This window comes from Bombina bombina, chromosome 5 (assembly GCF_027579735.1).
Source record: "Bombina bombina isolate aBomBom1 chromosome 5, aBomBom1.pri, whole genome shotgun sequence".
In the NCBI taxonomy this organism is placed as follows: Eukaryota; Metazoa; Chordata; class Amphibia; order Anura; family Bombinatoridae; genus Bombina; species Bombina bombina.
Genome location: NC_069503.1, coordinates 41,998,880 through 42,024,988, shown reverse-complemented (window position 1 = coordinate 42,024,988; position 26,109 = coordinate 41,998,880). Strand labels below are relative to the sequence as shown.

The 26,109-nt window shown below is 40.4% G+C and overlaps 1 protein-coding gene across 1 annotated transcript; it reads right to left on the bottom strand.

The window, feature by feature from the left end:
• Positions 1-274: 274 nt before the first annotated feature.
• LOC128659794 (gastrula zinc finger protein XlCGF26.1-like) lies at positions 275-25,748 on the bottom strand. Its single transcript, XM_053713365.1, has 4 exons — positions 23,927-25,748; positions 19,730-19,954; positions 3,252-3,367; positions 275-2,279 (listed from the first exon to the last, which is right to left on the bottom strand). Exons 3-4 carry the CDS (start codon positions 3,268-3,270, stop codon positions 943-945), a joined length of 1,356 nt encoding a protein of 451 aa, XP_053569340.1. The 5' UTR covers positions 3,271-3,367; positions 19,730-19,954; positions 23,927-25,748; the 3' UTR covers positions 275-942.
• Between the last annotated feature and the right edge of the window lie 361 nt (positions 25,749-26,109).

Genomic DNA, 26,109 nt, shown 5'->3' with positions numbered 1-26,109 from the left:
TCCCTTCCGATGTGATAGAAGGGCTACGTACACATTGTTTTCTTTTTCCCTTTTCCATATATACCATTTTGGACCTGTGTGTCCATCGAGTTCCATTTTATGCCTTCTGATTTGGGGAGCCTGCCAGCCCCCACCTACTTGTTTACTGAAATTGTGAGACTTGTTTGATCTTTGAATTTCAATAAAAATGATTGCGAGAAAAAAAAAAAAAAGTTTATCCATATGATGTACACACTAACTATATCTCCCAGATATAAATTATTTAAGACTGATGTTCTTGTTTATATATTTTTCTCACACTTTATTCATACAAAGACTCCTTTATTCTCTAAATGTAAGGCAAATTAATAAACAACACTGGGGGTGCTTTGGTGACAAATACTTAAGTAAACTGGTCAATATGAGGACAGATTTGTATATTCCTGTGTGTTTGGATTCTATCACATTGATATGATAGAAACTGAAGAGCACATGTATAAAGGAACAAAGGACAGCAGGAGAGCTATTCCAATTAAACTGATTATGATCTTGCATGTACCATTTCTCATTATATAAATCAGTTTCACCTCAGTATTCTCTCTGGTATCTAAAATGAGGAATGCTAAACATCTAGTTCTTAAAGAAAAAATTTACCTACACTGTGAACACATTAAATATATCTCCAAGGTGTCAATTATTACATTGGCTTTTGTAATAGGGAAATGGAAAACATTATTTGCAATAGGATGTTTTTTAACTTGATATCCTCTTTAGGATCATTTTGAAAAGGTTTCTACAGTGTGTATATAAAGTTTCTTTGTGTGTAAATATTTTTCTTGTATACAAACAATATTTCACTTTCTAAACATGTGAGAGTTTTTTTCCCTTGTGAATCCTTTCATGAGCTTTTAGATGATCCATTTGTGTAAATCCTTTTCCACACTCTGTACATGTGAAAAAGTTTTAACTTGTGTGAATCTTTTCATGAGTTTTCAGAGTACTCTTATTTGTAAAACGTTTTCCACAGTCTGTACATGTGAAAGGCTTTTCTCCTGTGTGACTCCTTTCATGAGTTTTTAGATTACCCTTTTGTGTAAAACTTTTTCCACACTCTGTACATGTGAACGGCTTTTCTCCTGTGTGACTCCTTTCATGATTTTTCAAATTACCTTTGTTTGTAAATCCATTTCCACACTCTGTACACGTGAAAGGCTTTTCTCCTGTGTGACACCTTTCATGAGTTTTCAGATTACTTATTTCTGAAAAACGTTTTCCACACTCAGTACATGTGAAATAGTTGTTCCTTGTGTGAATCCTTTCATGTTTTATCAGAGTACTCTTATGTGTAAAGCTTTTCCCACAATCTGTACAGGTTAAAGGCTTTTCCCCTGTGTGAATCCTTTCATGAGTTTTTAGATTACTCTTTTGTGTAAAACATTTTCCACACTCTGTACATGTGAAAGGCTTTTCTCCTGTGTGACTCTTTTCATGAATTTTAAGATTACATATTTCTGTAAAACGTTTTCCACATTCTGTACATGTGAAAGGCTTTTCACCTGTGTGAATCCTTTCATGGCGTTTCAGATTCATTATTTTTGAAAAACGTTTTCCACACTCTGTACATGTGAAAGGTTTTTCTCCTGTGTGACTCCTTTCATGAGTTTTCAGACTACTTATTTGTGTAAAACATTTTCCACACTCTGTACATCTGAAAGGTTTTTCTCCTGTGTGACTCCTTTCATGAGTTTTCAGACTACTCTTCTGTGTGAAACATCTCCCACACTCATTACATGTGAAAGGTTTCTCTCCTGTGTGGGTCTTTGTGTGATACTTAAGGCTTCCTTTAGATGTGAAACATCTCCCACATTCTGTACACGTGTGAGGTTTCACAACTGTGTGAACTGTGTGGTGTTCAAGGAGATGCAAATTGCATGTGAAGCTTTTCTCACATTCTGTACATTTGAATGGTTTCTTATTTGTATGAACCATTTGGCTAGACTTAAGACTTTCCCCTTCTTTTAAATGTTTTGAAAACTCAGTAAATGTGTGTGGTTTATCCTCTGGGATAATCATTTCACTAGATAAGGCATAAATGTTGTCCTCTTGTTTCATGACTAAATTACTCTCTGTACATAATGATTGCTGCCCAGTTCCTGCTAATTCAACATCGTCTGTTAATATCTTTTGTGATATCCCCAATGTTTGTGAATAGTCATTGGTGTCTAAGACTATTGGAGTCTGCGGTATCATTCTGATGCTTCCTGTAGTGAAGGATGGATATGAACTATTCAATTGTTTGTCTACATAAAAAGAAAAGGAAGAAAGTTTATTCTTTATAATGGAATCCATCGTCTTACACAAATCATATTATTTATTTACTCTTCATAAAATGTCTTCTGTTTTGTGTTCATTTTTAAATTGATTAACCTGTAAATCACAAATTAAAACAGGAAAAGAAAAATAATGGAAATATTTCTAAATCATAGTAAACTAAACGACTGATTAGTTATAGCGCCCCATTAAACAATGTTCAGGTAGATAATGTTCTCAGCCAGGAAACAAGTACATCTGTATTCTGGGCAAGAGAGGTGGCATCCTCCATCCTCATTTAACATTGCACAAGCAAATACACATACAGTCCTGCCCGACTCATGCTCAACCAGTTGGGTGAGAACATGATGTCTTAATCATCACAGATGAGATTTTGTGAGATTGTGAGATTTTTTGAAAGGCTAAGGAGCAGTGATCTTATTATACTCTTAGCTTGCAGTTGTTTGATATATATAATCAGCCAAAAATGTATTAGTATTAATAATACTCACTGTTAAATTAAACACACAAATTAGTGGTGGTTCTGGGTGGGGAACACTCACTCATTGGTGTAGTTGTGGGTGTTCCACACATGGGAACCAGGTAGGTGTAAGGCGTAAGACTGATATACTTCAGGAAAGTTCTTCTCTGTGAAAAGCACATGTTGAGCAAAAAAGAGGATGCTTCTTGGGTGGTAACTAGCCATAGAACAAGCTATTATGCTATTGTTCATTCCCAGGTTGAGCGTTTCTCTCTTTTTATTTAGGCGTAAGTGTAGTTATGGGTGTTGCATGAGCGAAGTTGGGGCAGACTAAGGTAGAGTGGCAGGTGTTCTGAGAGCAGGTGTTGACACAAATGTAATTAAAAGATGCAGATATAAATATAATAGTTTATATTTGTTTAATGAGTGATCTATTCTATATTCCCAGTAATTAAAGTCAGCATAATATCTATTTACTCACCTAATACATATGAGTTCATGCTGATAACAGGCTCCAATGTCTGTGCTCAGGAAGAAGGTTCCCTTATTCACTCCAGTTACATCAATAAGTGATATCTCTCAGTGCTCTGGCCGTGTCTGTAAAAAGTATATTAAATGGTTTAGACAGATAATAATAAATAATGGTTCTGATTAACTGTACGTAAGGTATAATTAAAGGCACACATAACAATTCATGTGATACAGATCAGCTGATTAGGTTATTACATATGTGCTATTGACTCAGCACAAGCATTTAGTACAGTTAGCTCTGTGGGTGTTATAATTGTACCTTAAATATGAATCTTTCCAAAAAACTTTACATTATAAGATCAGGAGCAGACAATCTATGAGTGGGACATACTACAGCTTTACAAATATATTATAATAATTTTTAAATATAATTTATATGAAAGAGCAGCACTTGCACATAATATTTTCTCTAAGAAGAAATGTTAAATAAGAGTTGTTTAAATGCAAGTTAAATCTAATACTGCAGTATTGTACTGTGCTTCCTACTAATCCTCACTGTCAGACATTTTGTATTTACTAAAAATAAAGGGCTAGATTGCAAGTGGTGTGGGAGAGAAGGAGCAAAAGAGAGGGGGGAGAGAAGGAGCAAAAGAGAGGGGGGAGAGAAGGAGCAAAAGAGAGGGGGGAGAGAAGGAGCAAAAAGAGAGGGGGGAGAGAAGGAGCAAAAAGAGAGGGGGGGAGAGAGAAAAAGAGAGGGAGAGAGAGAAAAAGAGAGAGAGAAAGAAAGAGAGAGGGGAGAGGGAGAAAAAGAGAGGGGAGAGAGAAAAAGAGGGGAGAGAGAAAAAGAGAGGGGAGAGAGAGAAAAAGAGAGGGGAGAGAGAGAAAAAGAGAGGGGAGAGAGAGTCAAAGAGAGGGGGTAGAGAGAGCAAAAGAAAGAGAGGTGGAGCGAGAGAGAGCGCAAAAGAGAGGGGGAAGTGAGCAAAAGAGAGGGGGGAGAGAGAGCAAAAGAGAGGGGGAGGGAGCGCAAGGAGTGGGACCGCTGTACTGCAAAAAATGGCCCTTGTGAACGGGCTTTAGGACTAGTATATATATATATATATATATATATATATATATATATATATATATATATATATATATATATATAAACACAAAACTGGCAATCTCTGGTCTTTCCAAAAAATCCTTTACGGTGAAAGTAGTGACATTTCGGGGACAGCGTATCCCCTTCCTCAGATACTCTGTCCCCGAAACGTCACTACTTTCACCGTAAAGGATTTTTTGGAAATACCAGAGAGTGCCAGTTTTGTGTTCAGTTATATTTAATTACACTAGCACCCTGGCAGTTGATATACGGCGTGAGAGTGCTCTCCTTTGTTACTATATATTTATATATAAACACTTTTATTTACATGTGTATATATGTATTGACAGTCATGTATACACATATAATATATATATATATATATATATATATATATATATGGTACAGTTAAAGTGCAGAAACAGTTAATGTGCACATTACCTAGCTAATCTGCAGATTAAATGATTTGCTCAGTTAAAGTGCAGAATCTGCACTTTACCTAGGTAATGTGCACATTAACTGCTTCCGTGTAGTTAAAGTTAGAAAAGTTTGTTTCTCTCATGTAAGCGGTTTATTGAAAAAGAAGCCGAAGAATGTTCTGATTTCTGCCGAGGGCAGATACGCTCCAGAGTGCTCTGTTCTAATCACCTAGGTAATGTGCACATTAACTGCTTCCGTGTAGTTAAAGTTAGAAAAGTTTGTTTCTCTCATGTAAACGGTTTATTGAAAAAGAAGCCGAAGAATGTTCTGATTTCGGCCGAGGGCAGATACGCCCCAGAGTGCTTTGTTCTAATCATAGCCTTGGGCACCGCAACTGCCTCTGGGAACCTTACCATGGGTCTCAGCCCGCATGTCTTAAAATTCTCTGTCTGGGAAATTACCTATCGAATCTATCTATTTATTATAGATTCAATAGATAGATAATTTCCCAGACAGAGAATTTCAAGACGTGCAGGCTGGGACCCATGGTAAGGTTCCCAGAGGCAGTTGCGGCGCCCAAGGCTCTGATTAGAACAGAGCACTCTGGTGCGTATCTGCCCTCGGCCGAAATCGAAACATTCTTCGGCTTCTTTTTCAATAAACAGTTTACATGAGAGAAACAAACTTTTCTAAAAAGCTAAAGTGCTTGAAAGTGTATTATTTGTTTTTCAACTGTATTATCACAGATACATTACAGCTAGAATGGCAGATATTTCACATTCTCAGTACGATGTTCTTACATTTATTTGTGCTCATTGCATAATTCCACAATGGGTCGATTCTGTAACAATTCAGAATGCAGAATGGGAAATATACAATGCTTAGAAGTGTAGAGGCCAAGATGCTAATAAATGCAAAAACAAAATGAGAGCAGTTGTTATACCCTTGGGAAAACTGTGTGTCTGGGCAATGAATGATGCATAAAGTGTGCCGCACTACCCTTTAAGATTTTGTTTTTACCTCCATTTTCACAAGAAAGTGCCCCAGGCTCTCTAATAAAAAGTGATATGAACTGATTATCATAGGAAAAACCATGTGACTCCCTTTAGTTTATATATATGTTACCGCTAAAGTGCATTTTTTGCACTTTAACTAGTGCCTAGTAGGTAATGTGCAGATTACCTAGGTAATTTGAGAAATGAAACATTTTTTCTGCACTTTAACTGATCACCCTAGTTAATCTGCAGATTAGCTAGGCAATGTGCACATTAACTGATTTCTGCACTTTAACTGTAACATATATATATATATATATATATATATATATATATATATATATATATATATATATACATATATACATACACACACACATACATCTTCAGCAATGTATTTTTATGAATCTCAATGTTAAAGTCCTTTTGTGGCTTTTTCTTTGATACCTTATAACTTTTGTGTGGAATATTTATTTTTTATTTTTTTACTAGACAGTGTTAATATGAGTGTAATTTTACTTTGTAATGTATTTTTTAAGTGCTTTGTACAATATTTTGTTTCCGAATGCAGTTAACCACAGCTCTGAGATTGCTGTAAAGATTGAAGCTTATATCTCAAAAGCGATAGCGCAAGTGATTTCACTCAACTTGTATTACAAGCGTAATGGAAAGGGGGTGCAAACAATGGCGATAAGCCTAGTGCAATCATTTGCATCTCACTTGTAATCTAGCCCAAAATATGTACTAAATCCCACACACAAATAGTGGTAATAATACAGACCAACAGCTCGAGATAATCAGCTCTATTGTGCAGACCCCAGGCAGACTGGATACAGACCCAGACAAATTCTTAAAGCAAATGTACAATTTATTAATAACAAAAGCTAAAGTTCTTGTAGATCACTAAGGGTAACAGGAACAAACATACACAGATACTATGCGTGTGATAGTCCGTTGTTACAGACCGTATGAAGCTACACACTGTTTCTGTAGTCTGAGATAGCCCTCCGTTGTTACAGACCGTATGAAGCTACAGACTGTATCTGTAGTCTGAGATAGCCCTCCATTGTTACAGACCGTATGAAGCTACAGACTGTATCTGTAGTCTGAGATAGCCCTCCATTGTTACAGACCATATGAAGCTACAGACTGTATCTGTAGTCTGAGATAGCCCTCCGTTGTTACAGACCGTATGAAGCTACAGACTGTATCTGTAGTCTGAGATAGCCCTCCGTTGTCACAGACCGTATGAAGCTACAGACTGTATCTGTAGTCTGAGATAGCCCTCCATTGTTACAGACCGTATGAAGCTACAGACTGTATCTGTAGTCTGAGATACCCCTCCGTTGTTACAGACCGTATGAAGCTACAGACTGTATCTGTAGTCTGAGATACCCCTCCGTTGTTACAGACAGTATGAAGCTACAGACTGTATCTGTAGTCTGAGATAGCCCTCCATTGTTACAGACCGTATGAAGCTACAGACTGAATCTGTAGTCTGAGATACCCCTCCGTTGTTACAGACCGTATGAAGCTACAGACTGTATCTGTAGTCTGAGATACCCCTCCGTTGTTACAGACCGTATGAAGCTACACACTGTATCTGTAGTCTGAGATACCCCTCCGTTGTTACAGACCGCATGAAGCTAAACACTGTATCTGTAGTCTGAGATACCCCTCCGCTGTTACAGACCGTATGAAGCTACACACTGTATCTGTAGTCTGAGATACCCCTCCGCTGTTACAGACCGTATGAAGCTACACACTGTATCTGTAGTCTGAGATACCCCTCTGTTGTTACAGACCGCATGAAGCTAAACACTGTATCTGTAGTCTGAGATACCCCCTCCGTTGTTACAGACCGTATGAAGCTACATACTGTATCTGTAGTCTGAGATACCCCTCCGTTGTTACAGACCGTATCTGTAGTCTGAGATACCCCTCCGTTGTTACAGACCGCATAAAGCTACACACTGTATCTGAAGTCTGAGATACCCCTCAGTTGTTACAGACCGCATGAAGCTACACACTGTTTCTGTAGTCTGAGATACCACTCCGTTGTTACAGACGCATGAAGCTACACACTGTATCTGTAGTCTGAGATACCCATCTGTTGTTACAGACCGCATGAAGCTACATACTGTATCTGTAGTCTGAGATACCCCTCCGCTGTTACAGACCGCATGAAGCTACACACTGTATCTGTAGTCTGAGATACCCCCTCCGTTGTTACAGACCGTATGAAGCTACACACTGTATCTGTAGTCTGAGATACCCCCTCCGTTGTTACAGACCGTATGAAGCTACACACTGTATCTGTAGTCTTTTTCTGTACCGGATAGGTACCCTCCTTGTGACCAATTTGTACAATGCTTAAAAGACTGTACATTTTGTATTTTTCATGTGCTCCACCCCCAGTCCTTTAAATTCTCTTGGTCAGTAGTGAGTTGTCTTAAATCACACTGCAAGGGGGGGGGTTGGGAGAAACAGGCTCTAAAATGTTAATTTTTATTGTTATCTAGAACAGAGATAAGAAAAGGAAGCCTTTGTGTTTATATAGATTGATAACATAATGAGATATGATCTCTCAGCAAGCTCAGCCCATTTAAAATGTTCATGTCTATAATAACAAAATGAACAGATGCAAACTAACAATACAATGTAATAAAACAAACTATGAATTTCTAAAGAGCAGTAGATTTATTTCTGACATTTTGTTCTGCACCTGTATCATGTGACAGCGATCAGCCAATAACAGACTCATATCTGTATATAATATAAACTTGTGCACATGCTAAGTAGCAGCTGGCGCCACATAACCTGTGTTTTATAAACATTGTGTACAATTTGTTCTGCACCTGTATCATGTGACAGTGATCAGCCAATAACAGACTCATATCTGTATATAATATAAACTCGTGCACATGCAAAGTAGCATCTGGTGTCACATAACCTGTATTTTATAAACATTGTGTACAATTTGTTCTGCACCTGTATCATGTGACAGCGATCAGCCAATAACAGACTCATATCTGTATATAATATAAACTCGTGCACATGCTAAGTAGCAGCTGGCGCCACATAACCTGTATTTTATAAACATTGTGTAAAATTTGATAATGGAAATAAATCTGAAACAGCTATTTTATATAAAATTAAACCTAAAGGTGAAATCTCCCATACATTTTATACTCTTTTATACACTGTTATAAAAAGTCATTAGAAACAAATTACAAGGAACAGCAAAGTCACAATTAAACTTTCATAATTTAAATGTAATAAACTTTCTATTTACTTCTATTATTTAATCTGATTTGTTCCATTGGAGACCTTTGTGACAAAGCATACAATGCACTATAGTGCGCTCGCTGCTGATTAGTGGCTGCACATACAAACCTCTTGTCATTGGCTCACCTGATATGTTCAGCTAGCTCCCAGTAGTGCATTGCTGCTGCTTCAATAAAGGATACCAGAAGAATGAAGCAAATTTCATAAGTAAATTGGAAACCAAATGTACAGGACACTGTCCCTTTAAGTCTGTGATCATGTGACATAAAAAGCAGCAGCTGAAGGTGCAGAATACACTCACTAAGGTCTTAACTAACAACAAGAATCAGTCACAGATCAGTGGGATAAACGTTCTGATGATAAACAGGTGCAGCTAATAGAAATAAGAAATGTATTATAAAATAACCTCATTAGAAATAAAATAATATGCAGATCACAAGATATTTATCATTAGATCAGTAAATGTGATGAGACTGATACAACAGGGCCATAAACTGAGTAATAGTTATTACTGGAGCAAATAGCAGCTTCAAAATAATTTTATACCCTGTACATTGCTGGTCATTAAGAGATTGTCTGCCTGTAATAGTGTGTGCCACAAGCGGCAAAACTAAACTATTAGACCATCCCTCCCGCACTTTTGCTAAAATAGTGCAGTTTTGCCACTAGTGGAGAGACTGAGCTATTAAGAAACCACCCCAAAGAAAGACCAGTGACATCCAGGGTGTGTCACTAGTCGTTAAGGGGTTAAATGAAAAATGGTTAATCTAGGTTCTAAAGTTAGCTATAAACTTATAGGAAAATACAGGGTTCTAGTTGGCTGATACCTAAAAATGATTGGGTAACAGGAACAACCCCCACAAATGTATTATTCGACAGACCTCCTCAAGCTTAAAAAACATAATTTATGCTTACCTGATAAATTCCTTTCTTCTGTTGTGTGATCAGTCCACGGGTCATCATTACTTCTGGGATATAACTCCTCCCCAACAGGAAATGCAAGAGGATCCACCCAGCAGAGCTGCATATAGCTCCTCCCCTCTACGTCACTCCCAGTCATTCGACCAAGAATCAACGAGAAAGGAGAAACCAAGGGTGAAGTGGTGACTGGAGTATAATTTAAAAAATATTTACCTGCCTTAAAAAACAGGGCGGGCCGTGGACTGATCACACAACAGAAGAAAGGAATTTATCAGGTAAGCATAAATTATGTTTTCTTCTGTTATGTGTGATCAGTCCACGGGTCATCATTACTTCTGGGATACCAATACCAAAGCAAAAGTACACGGATGACGGGAGGGATAGGCAGGCTCATTATACAGAAGGAACCACTGCCTGAAGAACCTTTCTCCCAAAAATAGCCTCCGAAGAAGCAAAAGTGTCAAATTTGTAAAATTTGGAAAAAGTATGAAGCGAAGACCAAGTTGCAGCCTTGCCAATCTGTTCAACAGAGGCCTTATTCTTAAAGGCCCAAGTGGAAGCCACAGCTCTAGTAGAATGAGCTGTAATTCTTTCAGGAGGCTGCTGTCCAGCAGTCTCATAGGCTAAACGAATTATGCTACGAAGCCAGAAGGAGAGAGAGGTAGCCGAAGCCTTATGACCTCTCCTCTGACCAGAGTACACGACAAACAGGGAAGACGTTTGTCGAAAATCCTTAGTTGCCTGCAAGTAGAACTTGAGGGCACGAACTACATCCAGATTGTGTAGAAGACGTTCCTTCTTTGAAGAAGGATTCGGGCACAGGGAAGGAACCACGATCTCTTGATTGATGTTCCTGTTAGTGACTACCTTAGGTAAGAACCCAGGTTTAGTACGCAGAACCACCTTATCTGAATGAAAAATCAAATAAGGAGAATCACAATGTAAAGCTGATAACTCAGAGACTCTCCGAGCCGAAGAAATAGCCATTAAAAATAACACTTTCCAAGATAACAACTTTATATCAATGGAATGAAGGGGTTCAAACGGAACTCCTTGTAGAACGTTAAGAACAAGGTTTAAACTCCACGGCGGAGCAACAGTTTTAAACACAGGCTTGATTCTAGCTAAAGCCTGACAAAAAGCCTGGACGTCTGGATTTTCTGACAGACGCCTGTGCAACAAGATGGACAGAGCTGAGATCTGTCCCTTTAATGAACTAGCCGATAAACCCTTTTCTAAACCTTCTTGTAGAAAGGACAATATCCTAGGAATCCTAACCTTACTCCAGGAGTAGCCTTTGGATTCGCACCAGTATAGGTATTTACGCCATATCTTATGGTAAATCCTTCTGGTAACAGGCTTCCTAGCCTGTATCAGGGTATCAATAACCGACTCAGAAAAAACCACGTTTTGATAAAATCAAGCGTTCAATTTCCAAGCAGTCAGCTTCAGAGAAGTTAGATTTTGATGTTTGAATGGACCCTGTATCAGAAGGTCCTGTCTTAGAGGTAGAGACCAAGGCGGACAGGATGACATGTCCACTAGATCTGCATACCAAGTCCTGCGTGGCCATGCAGGCGCTATTAGAATCACTGATGCGCTCTCCTGTTTGATTTTGGCAATCAATCGAGGAAGCAGCGGGAAGGGTGGAAACACATAAGCCATCCCGAAGTTCCAAGGTGCTGTCAAAGCATCTATCAGAACCGCTCCTGGATCCCTGGATCTGGACCCGTAGCGAGGAAGTTTGGCGTTCTGGCGAGACGCCATGAGATCTATCTCTGGTTTGCCCCAACGTCGAAGTATTTGGGCAAAGACCTCCGGATGAAGTTCCCACTCCCCCGGATGAAAAGTCTGGCGACTCAAAAAATCCGCCTCCCAGTTCTCCACTCCCGGGATGTGGATTGCTGATAGGTGGCAAGAGTGAGACTCTGCCCAGCGAATTATCTTTGATACTTCCATCATTGCTAGGGAGCTTCTTGTCCCTCCTTGATGGTTGATGTAAGCTACAGTCGTGATGTTGTCCGACTGAAACCTGATGAACCCCCGAGTTTTTAACTGGGGCCAAGCCAGAAGGGCATTGAGAACTGCTCTCAATTCCAGAATGTTTATTGGTAGGAGACTTTCCTCCTGATTCCATTGTCCCTGAGCCTTCAGAGAATTCCAGACAGCGCCCCAACCTAGTAGGCTGGCGTCTGTTGTTACAATTGTCCAGTCCGGCCTGCTGAATGGCATCCCCCTGGACAGATGTGGCCGAGAAAGCCACCATAGAAGAGAGTTTCTGGTCTCTTGATCCAGATTCAGAGTAGGGGACAAGTCTGAGTAATCCCCATTCCACTGACTCAGCATGCACAATTGCAGCGGTCTGAGATGTAGACGTGCAAAGGGTACTATGTCCATTGCTGCTACCATTAAGCCGATCACCTCCATGCATTGAGCTACTGACGGGAGTTGAATGGAATGAAGGACACGGCATGCATTTAGAAGCTTTGTTAATCTGTCTTCTGTCAGATAAATCTTCATTTCTACAGAATCTATAAGAGTCCCCAAGAATGGAACTCTTGTGAGAGGAAAGAGAGAACTCTTCTTTTCGTTAACTTTCCATCCATGCGACCTTAGAAATGCCAGAACTAACTCTGTATGAGACTTGGCAGTTTGAAAGCTTGAAGCTTGTATCAGAATGTCGTCTAGGTACGGAGCTACCGAAATTCCTCGCGGTCTTAGTACCGCCAGAAGGGCACCCAGAACCTTGTGAAGATTCTTGGAGCCGTAGCCAATCCGAATGGAAGAGCTACAAACTGGTAATGCCTGTCTAAGAAGGCAAACCTTAGATACCGGTAATGATCTTTGTGAATCGGTATGTGAAGGTAAGCATCCTTTAAATCCACTGTGGTCATGTACTGACCCTTTTGGATCATGGGTAAGATTGTCCGAATAGTTTCCATTTTGAACGATGGAACTCTTAGGAATTTGTTTAGGATCTTTAAATCCAAGATTGGCCTGAAAGTTCCCTCTTTTTTGGGAACCACAAACAGGTTTGAGTAAAACCCTTGTCCCTGTTCCGACCGCGGAACCGGATGGATCACTCCCATTAATAACAGATCTTGTACACAGCGTAGAAACGCTTCTTTCTTTATCTGGTTTGTTGACAACCTTGACAGATGAAATCTCCCTCTTGGGGGAGAGAATTTGAAGTCTAGAAGGTATCCCTGAGATATGATCTCTAGCGCCCAGGGATCCTGAACATCTCTTGCCCAAGCCTGGGCGAAGAGAGAGAGTCTGCCCCCCACTAGATCCGGTCCCGGATCGGGGGCCCTCGATTCATGCTGTCTTAGGGGCAGCAGCAGGTTTCCTGGCCTGCTTGCCCTTGTTCCAGGACTGGTTAGGTTTCCAGCCTTGTCTGTAACGAGCAACGGCTCCTTCCTGTTTTGGTGCAGTGGAAGTTGGTGCTGCTCCTGCTTTGAAATTCCGAAAGGGACGAAAATTAGACTGTCTAGCCTTAGCTTTGGCTTTGTCTTGAGGCAGGGCGTGGCCCTTACCTCCTGTAATGTCAGCGATAATTTCTTTCAAACCGGGCCCAAATAAAGTTTGCCCTTTGAAAGGTATATTAAGTAATTTGGACTTAGAAGTTACATCAGCTGACCAGGATTTTAGCCACAGCGCCCTACGTGCCTGAATGGCGAATCCTGAGTTCTTAGCCGTAAGTTTGGTTAAATGTACTACGGCCTCCGAAATGAATGAATTAGCTAGTTTAAGGACTCTAAGCCTGTCCGTAATGTCGTTCAGCGTAGCTGAACTAAGGTTCTCTTCCAGAGACTCCATCCAAAATGCTGCCGCAGCCGTAATCGGCGCGATGCATGCAAGGGGTTGCAATATAAAACCTTGTTGAACAAACATTTTCTTAAGGTAACCCTCTAATTTTTTATCCATTGGATCTGAAAAAGCACAGCTATCCTCCACCGGGATAGTGGTACGCTTAGCTAAAGTAGAAACTGCTCCCTCCACCTTAGGGACCGTTTGCCATAAGTCCCGTGTGGTGGCGTCTATTGGAAACATCTTTCTAAATATTGGAGGGGGTGAGAACGGCACACCGGGTCTATCCCACTCCTTAGTAACATCTCAGTTAGTCTCTTAGGTATAGGAAAAAACGTCAGTACTCGCCGGTACCCGCAAAGTATTTATCCAACCTACACAATTTCTCTGGTATTGCAACAGTGTTACAATCATTAAGAGCCGCTAAAACCTCCCCTAGTAATACACGGAGGTTCTCCAATTTAAATTTAAAATTTGAAATGTCTGAATCCAATCTGTTTGGATCAGAACCGTCACCCACAGAATGAAGCTCTCCGTCCTCATGCTCTGCAAGCTGTGACGCAGTATCAGACATGGCTCTAGTATTATCAGCGCACTCTGTTCTCACCCCAGAGTGATCACGCTTGCCCCTTAGTTCTGGTAATTTAGCCAAAACTTCAGTCATAACAGTAGCCATATCTTGTAATGTTATCTGTAATGGCCGCCCAGATGTACTAGGCGTCACAATATCACGCACCTCCCGGGCGGGAGATGCAGGTACTGACACGTGAGGCGAGTTAGTCGGCATAACTCTCCCCTCGCTGTTTGGTGAAATTTGTTCAATTTGTACAGATTGGCTTTTATTTAAAGTAGCATCAATACAGTTAGTACATAAATTTCTATTGGGCTCCACCTTGGCATTGGAACAAATGACACAGGTATCTTCCTCTGAATCAGACATGTTTAACACACTAGCAAATAAACTTGCAACTTGGTTACAATCTTATTTAATAAAAACGTACTGTGCCTCAAAGAAGCACTAAAAGATTAAATGACAGTTGAAATAATGAACTGAAAAACTGTTATAGCATCAATCCTTGAAAACAACACAACTTTTAGCAAAGGTTTGTTCCCATTAGTAAAGTAACAATAATTAAATTTGAAACGTAAAAATAAGAGAGCAACGTTTTTAATCACAGTCAATATATAAGTCTCACAGCTCTGCTGAGAGAATCTACCTCCCTTCAAAGAAGTTTGAAGACCCCTGAGTTCTGTTAGAGATGAACCGGATCATGCAGGAAATACAAGAGTAACTGACTGGAAATTTTTGATGCGTAGCAAAGAGCGCCAAAAACGGCCCCTCCCCCTCACACACAGCAGTGAGAGAGAAACGAAACTGTCACAATTAAAACAAGCAACTGCCAAGTGGAAAAATAATGCCCAAACATTTATTCACTCAGTACCTCAGAAAATGCAAACGATTCTACATTCCAGCAAAAACGTTTAACATAATAAATACCTATTAAAAGGTTTAATGTACTTTTTACAGAGTAATTCCAGTGAAGTACCATCCCCAGAATACTGAAGTGTAGAGTATACATACATGTCATAACGGTATGGCAGGATTTTCTCATCAATTCCATTCAGAAAATAAAAACTGCTACATACCTCAATGCAGATTCATCTGCCCGCTGTCCCCTGATCTGAAGCTTTTACCTCCCTCAGATGGCCGAGAAACAGCAATATGATCTTAACTACTCCGGTTAAAATCATAGTAAAAACTCTGGTAGATTCTTCTTCAAACTCTGCCAGAGAGGCAATAACACGCTCCGGTGCTATTGTAAAATAACAAACTTTTGATTGAAGTTATAAAAACTAAGTATAATCACCATAGTCCTCTCACACATCCTATCTAGTCGTTGGGTGCAAGAGAATGACTGGGAGTGACGTAGAGGGGAGGAGCTATATGCAGCTCTGCTGGGTGGATCCTCTTGCATTTCCTGTTGGGGAGGAGTTATATCCCAGAAGTAATGATGACCCGTGGACTGATCACACATAACAGAAGAAATATGGTTTGGTTCTGCTACAAAATTCTATAAATCATTATGTATTAATATAGCCTCTTTAAATGAAAGAACTAAACATTCATTTAAGACATCATTAAAAAATATAGTAATCAAATTAAATAAATTCAGTGGACTTTATATATAAACTCAGTTTCTTATATGAAGTGAAATATTTTATCTTTATCATAACAAAATACAGAACAATATTTTCTCATCATTATATAAAACACAACAGTGTGAGGCTGTTAATAAAGATTTATGTCAGGTTTTGCATATTACCGTTTAGCAGAAGCTCTGTAAGTATGAAGTCTCTCTGGTTCCTCCTGTGATATCACTGAGTGTTACACAGATATTTATACTAATGTGGGAGTGTCACCTTTCTCTGTGTGACTCACATGAGTACAACTTGTCAGTTGGGAGACAATGAGAGGGTCACACCTGGACTTTTGTTCTCATATAGATGTCTATTGTCCCCTCTGGTGTCACATGAATACAGAGTCCCTGCCTCCCCCTCAGGGTGTGATTATCATATGGATAAGTAAGGAGGAAACAAACTGTTTATTTAAATGTGAGAGATGTTTCTGTTGTGTCCTAAAATATCTTAGGATACCGCATTATATTCTGTTTTTATTGATGGACATTGTTATTTTAACAGAACTTAGTTGCAAACAGATGTATAATATTAACATGTTATTAGATACATATGATACAATGCTGAGTATTTCAATACTTTTAACTGTAATCTAATGTTTCCTTTTCTAATCTATCTAGCATAAATTTCTATTTCTTATGACTATTTTATTCTACACATATAAATTGTTGTACTCTGCAACTGTGTGTTTTTGTAAATATGCAAAAGAATCCCCAAGCAGATATGTAACATTTATTCCCATACATATACATATAATATATACTTATATACATTTACACAAACCATATTGCAGTGTCATTTTTATATGTAACATTTATTCCCATACATATACATATAATATATACTTATATACATTTACACAAACCATATTGCAGTGTCATTTTTATATGTAACATTTATTCCCATACATATGCATATAATATATACTTATATACATGTACACAAACCATATTGCTCTGACATTTTTATATGTAACATTTATTCCCATACATATACATATAATATATACTTACATACATGTACACAAACCATATTGCTCTGACATTTTTATATGTAACATTTATTCCCATACATATACATATAATATATACTTATATACATGTACACAAACCATATTGCAGTATCATTTTTATATGTAACATTTATTCCCATACATATAATATATACTTGTATACATGTACACAAACCATATTGCTGTGACATTTTTATATGTAACATTTATTCCCATACATATACATATAATATATACTTATATACATGTACACAAACCATATTGCTCTGTCATTTTTATATGTAACATTTATTCCCATACATATACATATAATATATACTTATATACATGTACACAAACCATATTGCTCTGTAATTTTTATATGCAACATTTATTCCCATACATATACTATATACTTATATACATGTACACAAACCATATTGCTCTATCTTTTTATATGTAACATTTATTCCCATACATATACATATAATATATACTTATATACATGTACACAAACCATATTGCTCTATCTTTTTATATGTAACATTTATTCCCATACATATACATATAATATATACTTATATACATGTACACAAACCATATTGCTGTGTCATTTTTATATGTAACATTTATTCCCATACATATACATATAATATATACTTATATACATGTACACAAACCATATTGAAAGTCAGTCCAAGTAAAGGGGTTTGGAAAGAAATTTGCAGGCTGTACCAATGTTAATTGTAAAATAAAACATTTATTGAAAATTTAGTTAAAAGTTTCAGTTATAGAAGGCACACTTTTGTTATGCATACAACCTCAGCACACAGGTGCTGCATCCGACGCGTTTCCTGCTTTACAACAAGCACTTCATCAGGGATCATGTACACAAACCATATTGCTCTGTCATTAACATTTATTCCCATACATATACATATAATATATACTTATATACATGTACACAAACCATATTGCTCTGTCATTTTTATATGTAACATTTATTCCCATACATATACATATAATATATACTTATATACATGTACACAAACCATATTGCTGTGACATTTTTATATGTAACATTTATTCCCATACATATACATATAATATACTTATATACATGTACACAAACCATATTGCTGACATTTTTATATGTAACATTTATTCCCATACATATACATATAATATATACTTATATACATGTACACAAACCATATTGCTGTGACATTTTATATGTAACATTTATTCCCATACATATACATATAATATATACTTATATACATGTACACAAACCATATTGCTGTGACATTTTATATGTAACATTTATTCCCATACATATACATATAATATATACTTATATACTTGTACACAAACCATATTGCTCTGTCATTTTTAAAATCTAAATCCATACTTTGTATAAGTCTAAAATCTAAGATATCCATCAAGGTTATCTGGAGAGAGGAGCATCCTAAATAAGTGGGTAAATAATTGGCACAAAAGCAGCAATTGCAAATAGGATTAGTTCATCTGTACATATATACTCAATGTAGTATATAAAGTGAACATATAATAAATAATAACATTTACAAAAAGAATGAGAGATATATATATATATATATATATATATATATATATATAATATATATATATATATATATATATATATATATATATATATATATATAGTAAATAATAAGAATCCAAAATAAAAAGTTTCCAAAAGACAATAAAATAGAAATGTCTGAATATAACAAAAACACTCGGCAAACTCCTCTTGTGTCCCACAGGGTGATGGGTATTCTATACAAGGGGCGCCTCTTTGTGAAACCTGGTATCAATAAAGTAACAACAGTTTAAAGGACCAGTCAACACATTAGATTTGCATAATCAGCAAATGCAAGATAATAAGACAATGCAATAGCACTTAGTCTGAACTTCAAATAAGTAGTAGATTTTTTTTTCTGACAATTTTAAAAGTTATGTCTTTTTCCACTCCCCCTGTACCATGTGACAGCCATCAGCCAATAACAAATGCATACACGTACCATGTGATAGCCATCAGCCATTCACAAATGCATAAACATACCATGTGACAGCCATCAGCCATTCACAAATGCATACACACTTATTCTTGCACATGCTCAGTAGGAGCTGGTGACTCAAAAAGTTTAAATATAAAAAGACTGTGCACATTTTGTTAATGGAAGTAAATTGGAAAGTTGTTTAAAATGGAATGCTCTATCTGAATCATGAAAGTTTAATTTTGATTGAGTGTCCCTTTAAGTGTGAAATTTACTCACAAGAGAGATGGCACCTCTGGGGATTAAAGGGACAGTATACACCAATTTTCATATAACTGTATGTAATAAACACTACTATAAAGAATTAAATTAACAGATACTGATATCAAAATCCAGTATAAAACTGTGTAAAAACTTACTTAGAAGCATTCAGTTTAGCTCTGTTGAAAAGGTAGCTGGAAAGCCCACTGCAAGTGGGAAATAAGACACTCCCCCCCTCCCCCTTCTTTTGCATATGAAAAGACCCTTTACACAAACAGGAGCAAGCTGGAGAAGGTAGCTGACGGTATTCAAATAAAACTTTGGGGCTTGGTTAGGAGTTTGAAAATCAGAGCAATGTTATTTAAAACTAAGCAAAACTATACATTTTTAGAAAGAAAAAAACAAAACTTTATGGGCTATATAACTATATAATATACAAAACATTTATGCAAAGAAAAAATGTGTATAATGCCCCTTTAAGGTGCTCTCAGGCAGGCTGACCTTTAATAGCTGTCAGTACGCTGTCTCTACGAATCACACAGCACCAGTAGGTCAATTCCTTTCTGGATATTTATCACTGGGTCTTCACCACAATATGCATGCAATGTGGGCCACGATTTTCCAGGCTCATGTGAGCGCTTTCAGTCTTCCGACTGATTACATGAGATGCTTTGCAGGTTAGTGGTCTATAGAGCCATCTGCAAGAGATTCTGTCTCCCTCCTCGCCTGCAGCAGAGTGTGTAACCAAGTTTTTTTAGCATTTGATTTTTAAAAAGAAAATAGTAACAAATACAACTTCACATAAAATGTTAAATGTCTGTAAAGCTACATAAATTTAAATTATAAAGGTGAGATTTATATACTTTAAAGTATTAATATTACTACTTCTTAAAGCGCAGACTATTTTACATCTAACAAGTCACCTTACATGGGTCTCCAACATAATGTCATCCTTTGTTTGTTTTTCAGTCCGTGGTTTCATCTAAATCTTATCACACTCAGTACTTTCAGATAGTTGTTTCACAAACAAAATATAAAACATTGGTCTGCATTGATCAAGGAAGCTATAGACCAGTTAGTTTGGCATCAATAGTGTGGAAGATACTTGAAGGGATTATATTGATGACAATATTCGTGTAAACAAGATTATGAGTTCAAACCAGCATGGTTTAACAGAGAAATAGATCATGTCAAACTAATCTATTTAGATTCTACAAGGGGGTAAGTAAAATATAGATAAAGGGGAATCAGTTGATGTTATATACTTATTTTGAAAAGGAATTTGATACAGTGCCACATAAGAGATTGATGTACAAAACCAAAGGACTGGGAATAGCTGAAAATGTTAGCTCATGTATACATAACTAGATAAAAGACAGGAAGCAACGAGTAGTAGTACATGGATCCGTAATTAAGGGTTTATTTATACAATAAACGTGACTGTGACCGGTCTTTAGCCCTATATATATGCCAATCTAGGCAATCTCTTAATAACAAACATAGAACTGTATAAAGTTCTTAAACTGGTGGTGGAAATGAACTAATAGCTTAACCCCTACTGCCAGGCTGCCAGGGCCCTACACAGTGTCTGCAGCACGGCACAGATTACACACGCCAAAAATGAAAGAGAGCTACAATTAGTAGAGATATTTGGCCTACGATTCATAGGGTAGGGGGGAGTAACCCCTAGGTTGGCACCTAGCAGGCGTCACCTCTGCCATCCTAGGGCATCACTCTTCTCTCTCCCTGCCCGCTCTCTTGGCCCTGACTGACCTCCACAAGAGGCAACTACACCTCTTGCCGCCACACAACTGTCAGGCTCAACACATGCTAGCTCTGGATGAGAGGAATCCTAATTGATGCCCGTCTGGCAAACGCAGAGCCCTGGTGGACACCCAATGCACGAAGAAGTGCCCTACTATCCAAATGCGCACCGGGGGAGAATTTGTGCCTGGAATAACAGGATACACAATCTGAGCTACAAACGCTAACCGCTCCTGAAGTATAGAATTTCAAACTCCCCTCCTGCCCAAGACCATAGTTAGCCATGTTCCCCCAGAATCCATCCTTGCTGCGTGGGGCCAACCGCCCCCACCCCTTCAGAACCTGCCTCACCAGAAATGTACCTAATTGTACCTAAACGTCTTGTTAAAGAAAGAAACTGCAGACAACCTACCATGCCCCGCTAATCTAGACATCCCTTGTTTGCGCAAGCATGCCAACCATTCAAGCAAATGTTCCCGAGTAGCTGACTGGACCTGAAACCCCCACTGCAAAACTGTCCCACGCCCTCCAGGGGTTCTCATAGGTTCTTCATGTCTTAGGAGCCAAAGACACCCTGACTAGGGGGATAATATTTTCCCAGCCCCCGCCATCTGCCAAAGAAAATGAGGGCAAGTTAGGTCTGCCTGTTCGGCCCTTGGTGTAACCTTCCTAAATTGCTCCCAGTTAAACCTAGACAACGTATCAGCAATCACAATTTTTACCCCAGGCATGTGACTAGCTGTGAAACTAATGTTCAACTGTAAGCAGCGCAACACCAGATGTCTCAAGTATGAGACTACCTTCAGCGACGATGCTGACAAACGGTTTATGGCATACACCACACATGTTGTCTGACCAAAAAATTACAGACCTATTGGACAATTTATTTCCCTACATCTCAATTGCCACTATGATTGAAAAAAGCTCCAATAGGGTCAGGTTCCTTGTGAGCCCCGCCGAGACCCAGTCTACAGGCCACGGGGTCACGCTCCATTCACCGTTCAGGTAAGCCCCGTACCCAAAACTCCCCGCTGCATCCGTAAAAATCTCACTGGACACCCGAATCCGGGACCTAGCCCCTCTGGGCCCCTGCAGTTGACTCTCCAGCCCGACCAGCAAAGTTCAGCAGCCCCAGCAGGGACTGTAATTCCTTAAGGGAAATAAAATCTGCACTCACCACGGACAAAGCCACCTGAAGCAGGCGGTTGACCTTGTCCCGTGGGAGTCTGCAGACTGCTGCCCGCGTATCTATTTCAATACCTAGAAAAGTGAAACATGTGCAGGGTCCCTGCGTTTTATCTCCCGCCAAGGGTACCCCAAATCTACCCATCATATCCTGCATGACCACCATCATCTGAGCACATTCATCAGCACCAGCCCTTCCCACCAGCAGAAAGTCATCCAGATAGTGGGCCACGGCCCCACCTCCGGACACCCTCTGCACTACACAGTGTAAAAAGGAGCTAAAACTTTCAAATAGAGCACAAGACAGTGAGCACCCCATGGGAAGGCATCTATCCACATAGAATGCCCCATCAAACTTCATACCCATGAGCCTGAAGGCTGACGGGTGCAGGGGCAATAACCGGAAACCGGACAATATGTCTAGCTTTGCCAATAAAGCACCAAGCACCCTTACCCTTGTCCCTGACGATCATCAGAGAGTCGTCAAAGAACTGGTAATGTACAGATCTTAGCACCGGGTCAATGGCGTCATTCACTGACGCCCCTTTTGGAAAGGATAAATGGTACATGAGCCTAAACTTGCCCGTTTCCTTCTTATGCACAACCCCCAAAGGGGACACTACCAAGTCGACAAACGGACGTTCCCAAAATGGGCCAGCCACCCTGCCCAATGCCACCTCCTTACCCAATTTATTATGAATTTGTGCGCAGAATTAAGGTTACGGTGCACCATGGGACCCACTACACTTCCCTCCACGGGAATCCTAAACCCCTGAGCAGACGAGCCATCACCGCATCACGGTAATGCACCAGCCATGGCCCCATGGCTTCTGACTTAAGGGGCATTGGGGCCCTTTTTTCCAGGGCCCCCCTTTGAGCCTGGCTTCTCTGTACCTGACTCCTTCCTCCTGCTGCACTCGACCCCAGGGTGTGGCCCGCTACAGAATTTGCAAATGTGACAAAAGGAACAGTTCTCCCCCCCCCCCCCCCCGTCACATTGCTTATCCTGAAACTTCAAGCATTCCCTACCCCGTCGTTTCGGCCGAGGGGATGGGCGGCTCGCTCCTTGGCGTGTCCCAGGAGAGCTAATTGCTGCACCCTCCAACCACAGGTGGAGATCTTGGGTCCCAAAATGAAGGAGGGGGATTCCCACCATTTTCTGATGAAAAGCCATGTCGTATTCATGCCATGCGCCCTCCTTAAACCTTGAGTGAATATCGTCTATGGTATCCTCATACTTGAACAAATTGTGACCCTGTGAATGCCATTTGTCCACATAACAGGTTGCCAGCACCTTAAAGCACCGCTGCCATTCCTCATATGTCTCTGGCCTCTGCACTTTCTTAGGGCCTGTGCCATCAGCTGCATGTTCTCTGACCCTACACACCTCTGGCAGATGTTGACGTATCTCCCATCCTGAATCTTTTTCATTACTTTAGATTTCAGATAACCGTACAAGGAATGCACCAAACATGGGTACGTGTCCCCATGAGAAGCTACCTTCCTTGAAACTGCTACCTGCCCTACACAAGTAATGGCTGCACTAGCTTCCATGCAAAAGGAACCACCTCTGTGCCTACTGCCAGATTCGATTTACCCTTAACCTGCGCGGCTACCAGCTTTTTGATAATTTGAACATCTCTTTTTGACCCTTACCCACTATGCCTAAGTCACCCTCACTCTCTGAGCCTGACTCACTTGTAGATGTGCCTAGCTCTACGTGTGGTGATGTATGCAATAGGTACTCACCGCTGGGGGCCAATGGCTTCCTGCCTTGACAACGATGCCATTGTAGTGGTTGCGTGATCAACAATGACACCCTGTGAAGACAGAAGAGATTGGGGAGTACTCTGCACAGACAATAGGGCCCCTGAATGGTTTCCTGCCCTGATTGCCTACCCCACACATAGCCAGAGCAACAGCTACCGCCCACTGGATCACCTCTTCATTCATACCGTGGTACTGGCCCTGAGCCAGCATCACCCCATCCCCAGATACACCTGCTGCAGGTCTCTGTGCCACAATATTAACTGCATCCACATTCCTGTTTTCAATGACACTTGCCCCACCATACACTTCCCTGACATTCATGCCCAATACCATGCCCTCTTGTTCCACCACATTCATCCCCATGTGGTTCCCATTGCCTGCACTTGCCACAGCTCTACCTCTTTTCCCCAGAGCTGCCCTCCTCCCCCCTGGAGTCTTTTCTGCAGCCTTGCATCCCTGCACTCTGCCCCCCCTCCCAGCAGGAGACCCATCCTCTGCACAGAGTCTCCCCAACTTACTATGGATGGCTCCGGGAGACGACCGATTCCTGCTGTGTGCCCCACTCCAATGGCGACTCCATCCGCGCTCCTCCCCACTGCATGACTATCCCAGAGAGGAAGCATGCAACACCACGCTGGAAGGGGTGGGGCCAAGCCCCGATGGAGGCCCAGGAATGCCTCAGCACCAGCACATACCGGCCCCCGGCCTCAACCCACACCAGTCAAGCTCGCAGGAGACAAAGTCATCAAAAAAGGCCTGAGCCAGCGTGAGCACAGAGTTTTAGAGACACCGGGGGTAAAGCCTGCAGCTGCTGCCGTGATGCTTCAATGGCAGCAGCTGCAAATGCTAGCGGACTTGAAATGTTAGGACCGCTATTTGTGGCCGCAATTGGGAGATGGTTAGTCACATGAGGGACAATGGGGGGAATACTGGGAGCATGTTGGGAGGGGACCCCTAGAGTACACGGGGCATAATCAGGGAGGGAGCTAAAATCCATAAGGGGTGACTGGGGCCCAGGGCCTGCTGTCAGGTCCTGGGGGCCCAGGGCCTGCTGTCAGGTCCTGGAGGCCCAGTCCCCTCCTAACAGTGGGTCTAGCAGTGGGAAGGGGGGCTGGCCGGGGCCTAGCTGGAGGGGTAAGGGCTACCACATCCTCAGACTCAGATCCACTGCTTCCTCTTGCAGATCCCCGCATGCCGGGCACCTCCTGCACAACCTCACAATACTGCTTTGGTGGCACCGACTTTCTCCTAGAACGCTGCATCACTGGATCACAGAAAAATCAAAGAAAGCTTCCTTGAAGTCTGGAACCAGGAACAAAAGAAACTGGATCCACTGCAACCAGAACCTATAAAAGGTAAGCAGAAACACCCGCCCCCACACTTACAACAATGTAACAAACCTAGTACACTCCAGACTTCAAGTACGTTATACTTTAATTTTGTTACAGGCCCACTTCCATTTCCTTTCATGCCTGCCAGCGCCCCCGGGTTGCAGCACCCTGTGAGGCTTCCGCCCAGCCCGACTGATGGTGTCTGACAGGGGAAATCTTCAATGCACCGAGGATGTTTTGTCAACTTGTCCTGCTCTCCAGTAGTGTGAGTGTCACTGGATAAGTTTTGGAGGATAGGGACACGGCCCACACACACACACACGATTGCCGGGATCTCACTAGAATACACCTCACTGACAGGAAGAGGAGAGTTAAGCACAGGGAGCTGCGGGAGGAAAAGGAAAGGACAATATGGTAGATGGTTGTGGAGATTGAAGCTGGAAAGTGTCTTGTAACAAACATTGTCTGTCTAAGCGCTGCAACAGATAAGCCAACTCTGGGGACCATGGAGTTAAACGCCTCTCATCCCTGTAAAACCTGCATATTTACCCTTCAATTCCTACACTGACTCCCTCCGGCTTATGTATCTGAGCTATGAGGGCTGTCAGCTGTTACCCTGGGTGTATATCACATTTTATTCCAGCCTATAATGCAGTCATTTCTTTATTTAATGTGTAGTAAAAGTATAGGATGACCCCAGCGGACATTTGTCACATTACAATATTGTATAACAATGCTTGTAGCTATGTTATTCATTGTTGTAGGCACTGCTGCCATAGTCTGATTTGTGGTCTTTAGCACTATATGCCTATAACAATGCTTGTAGCTATG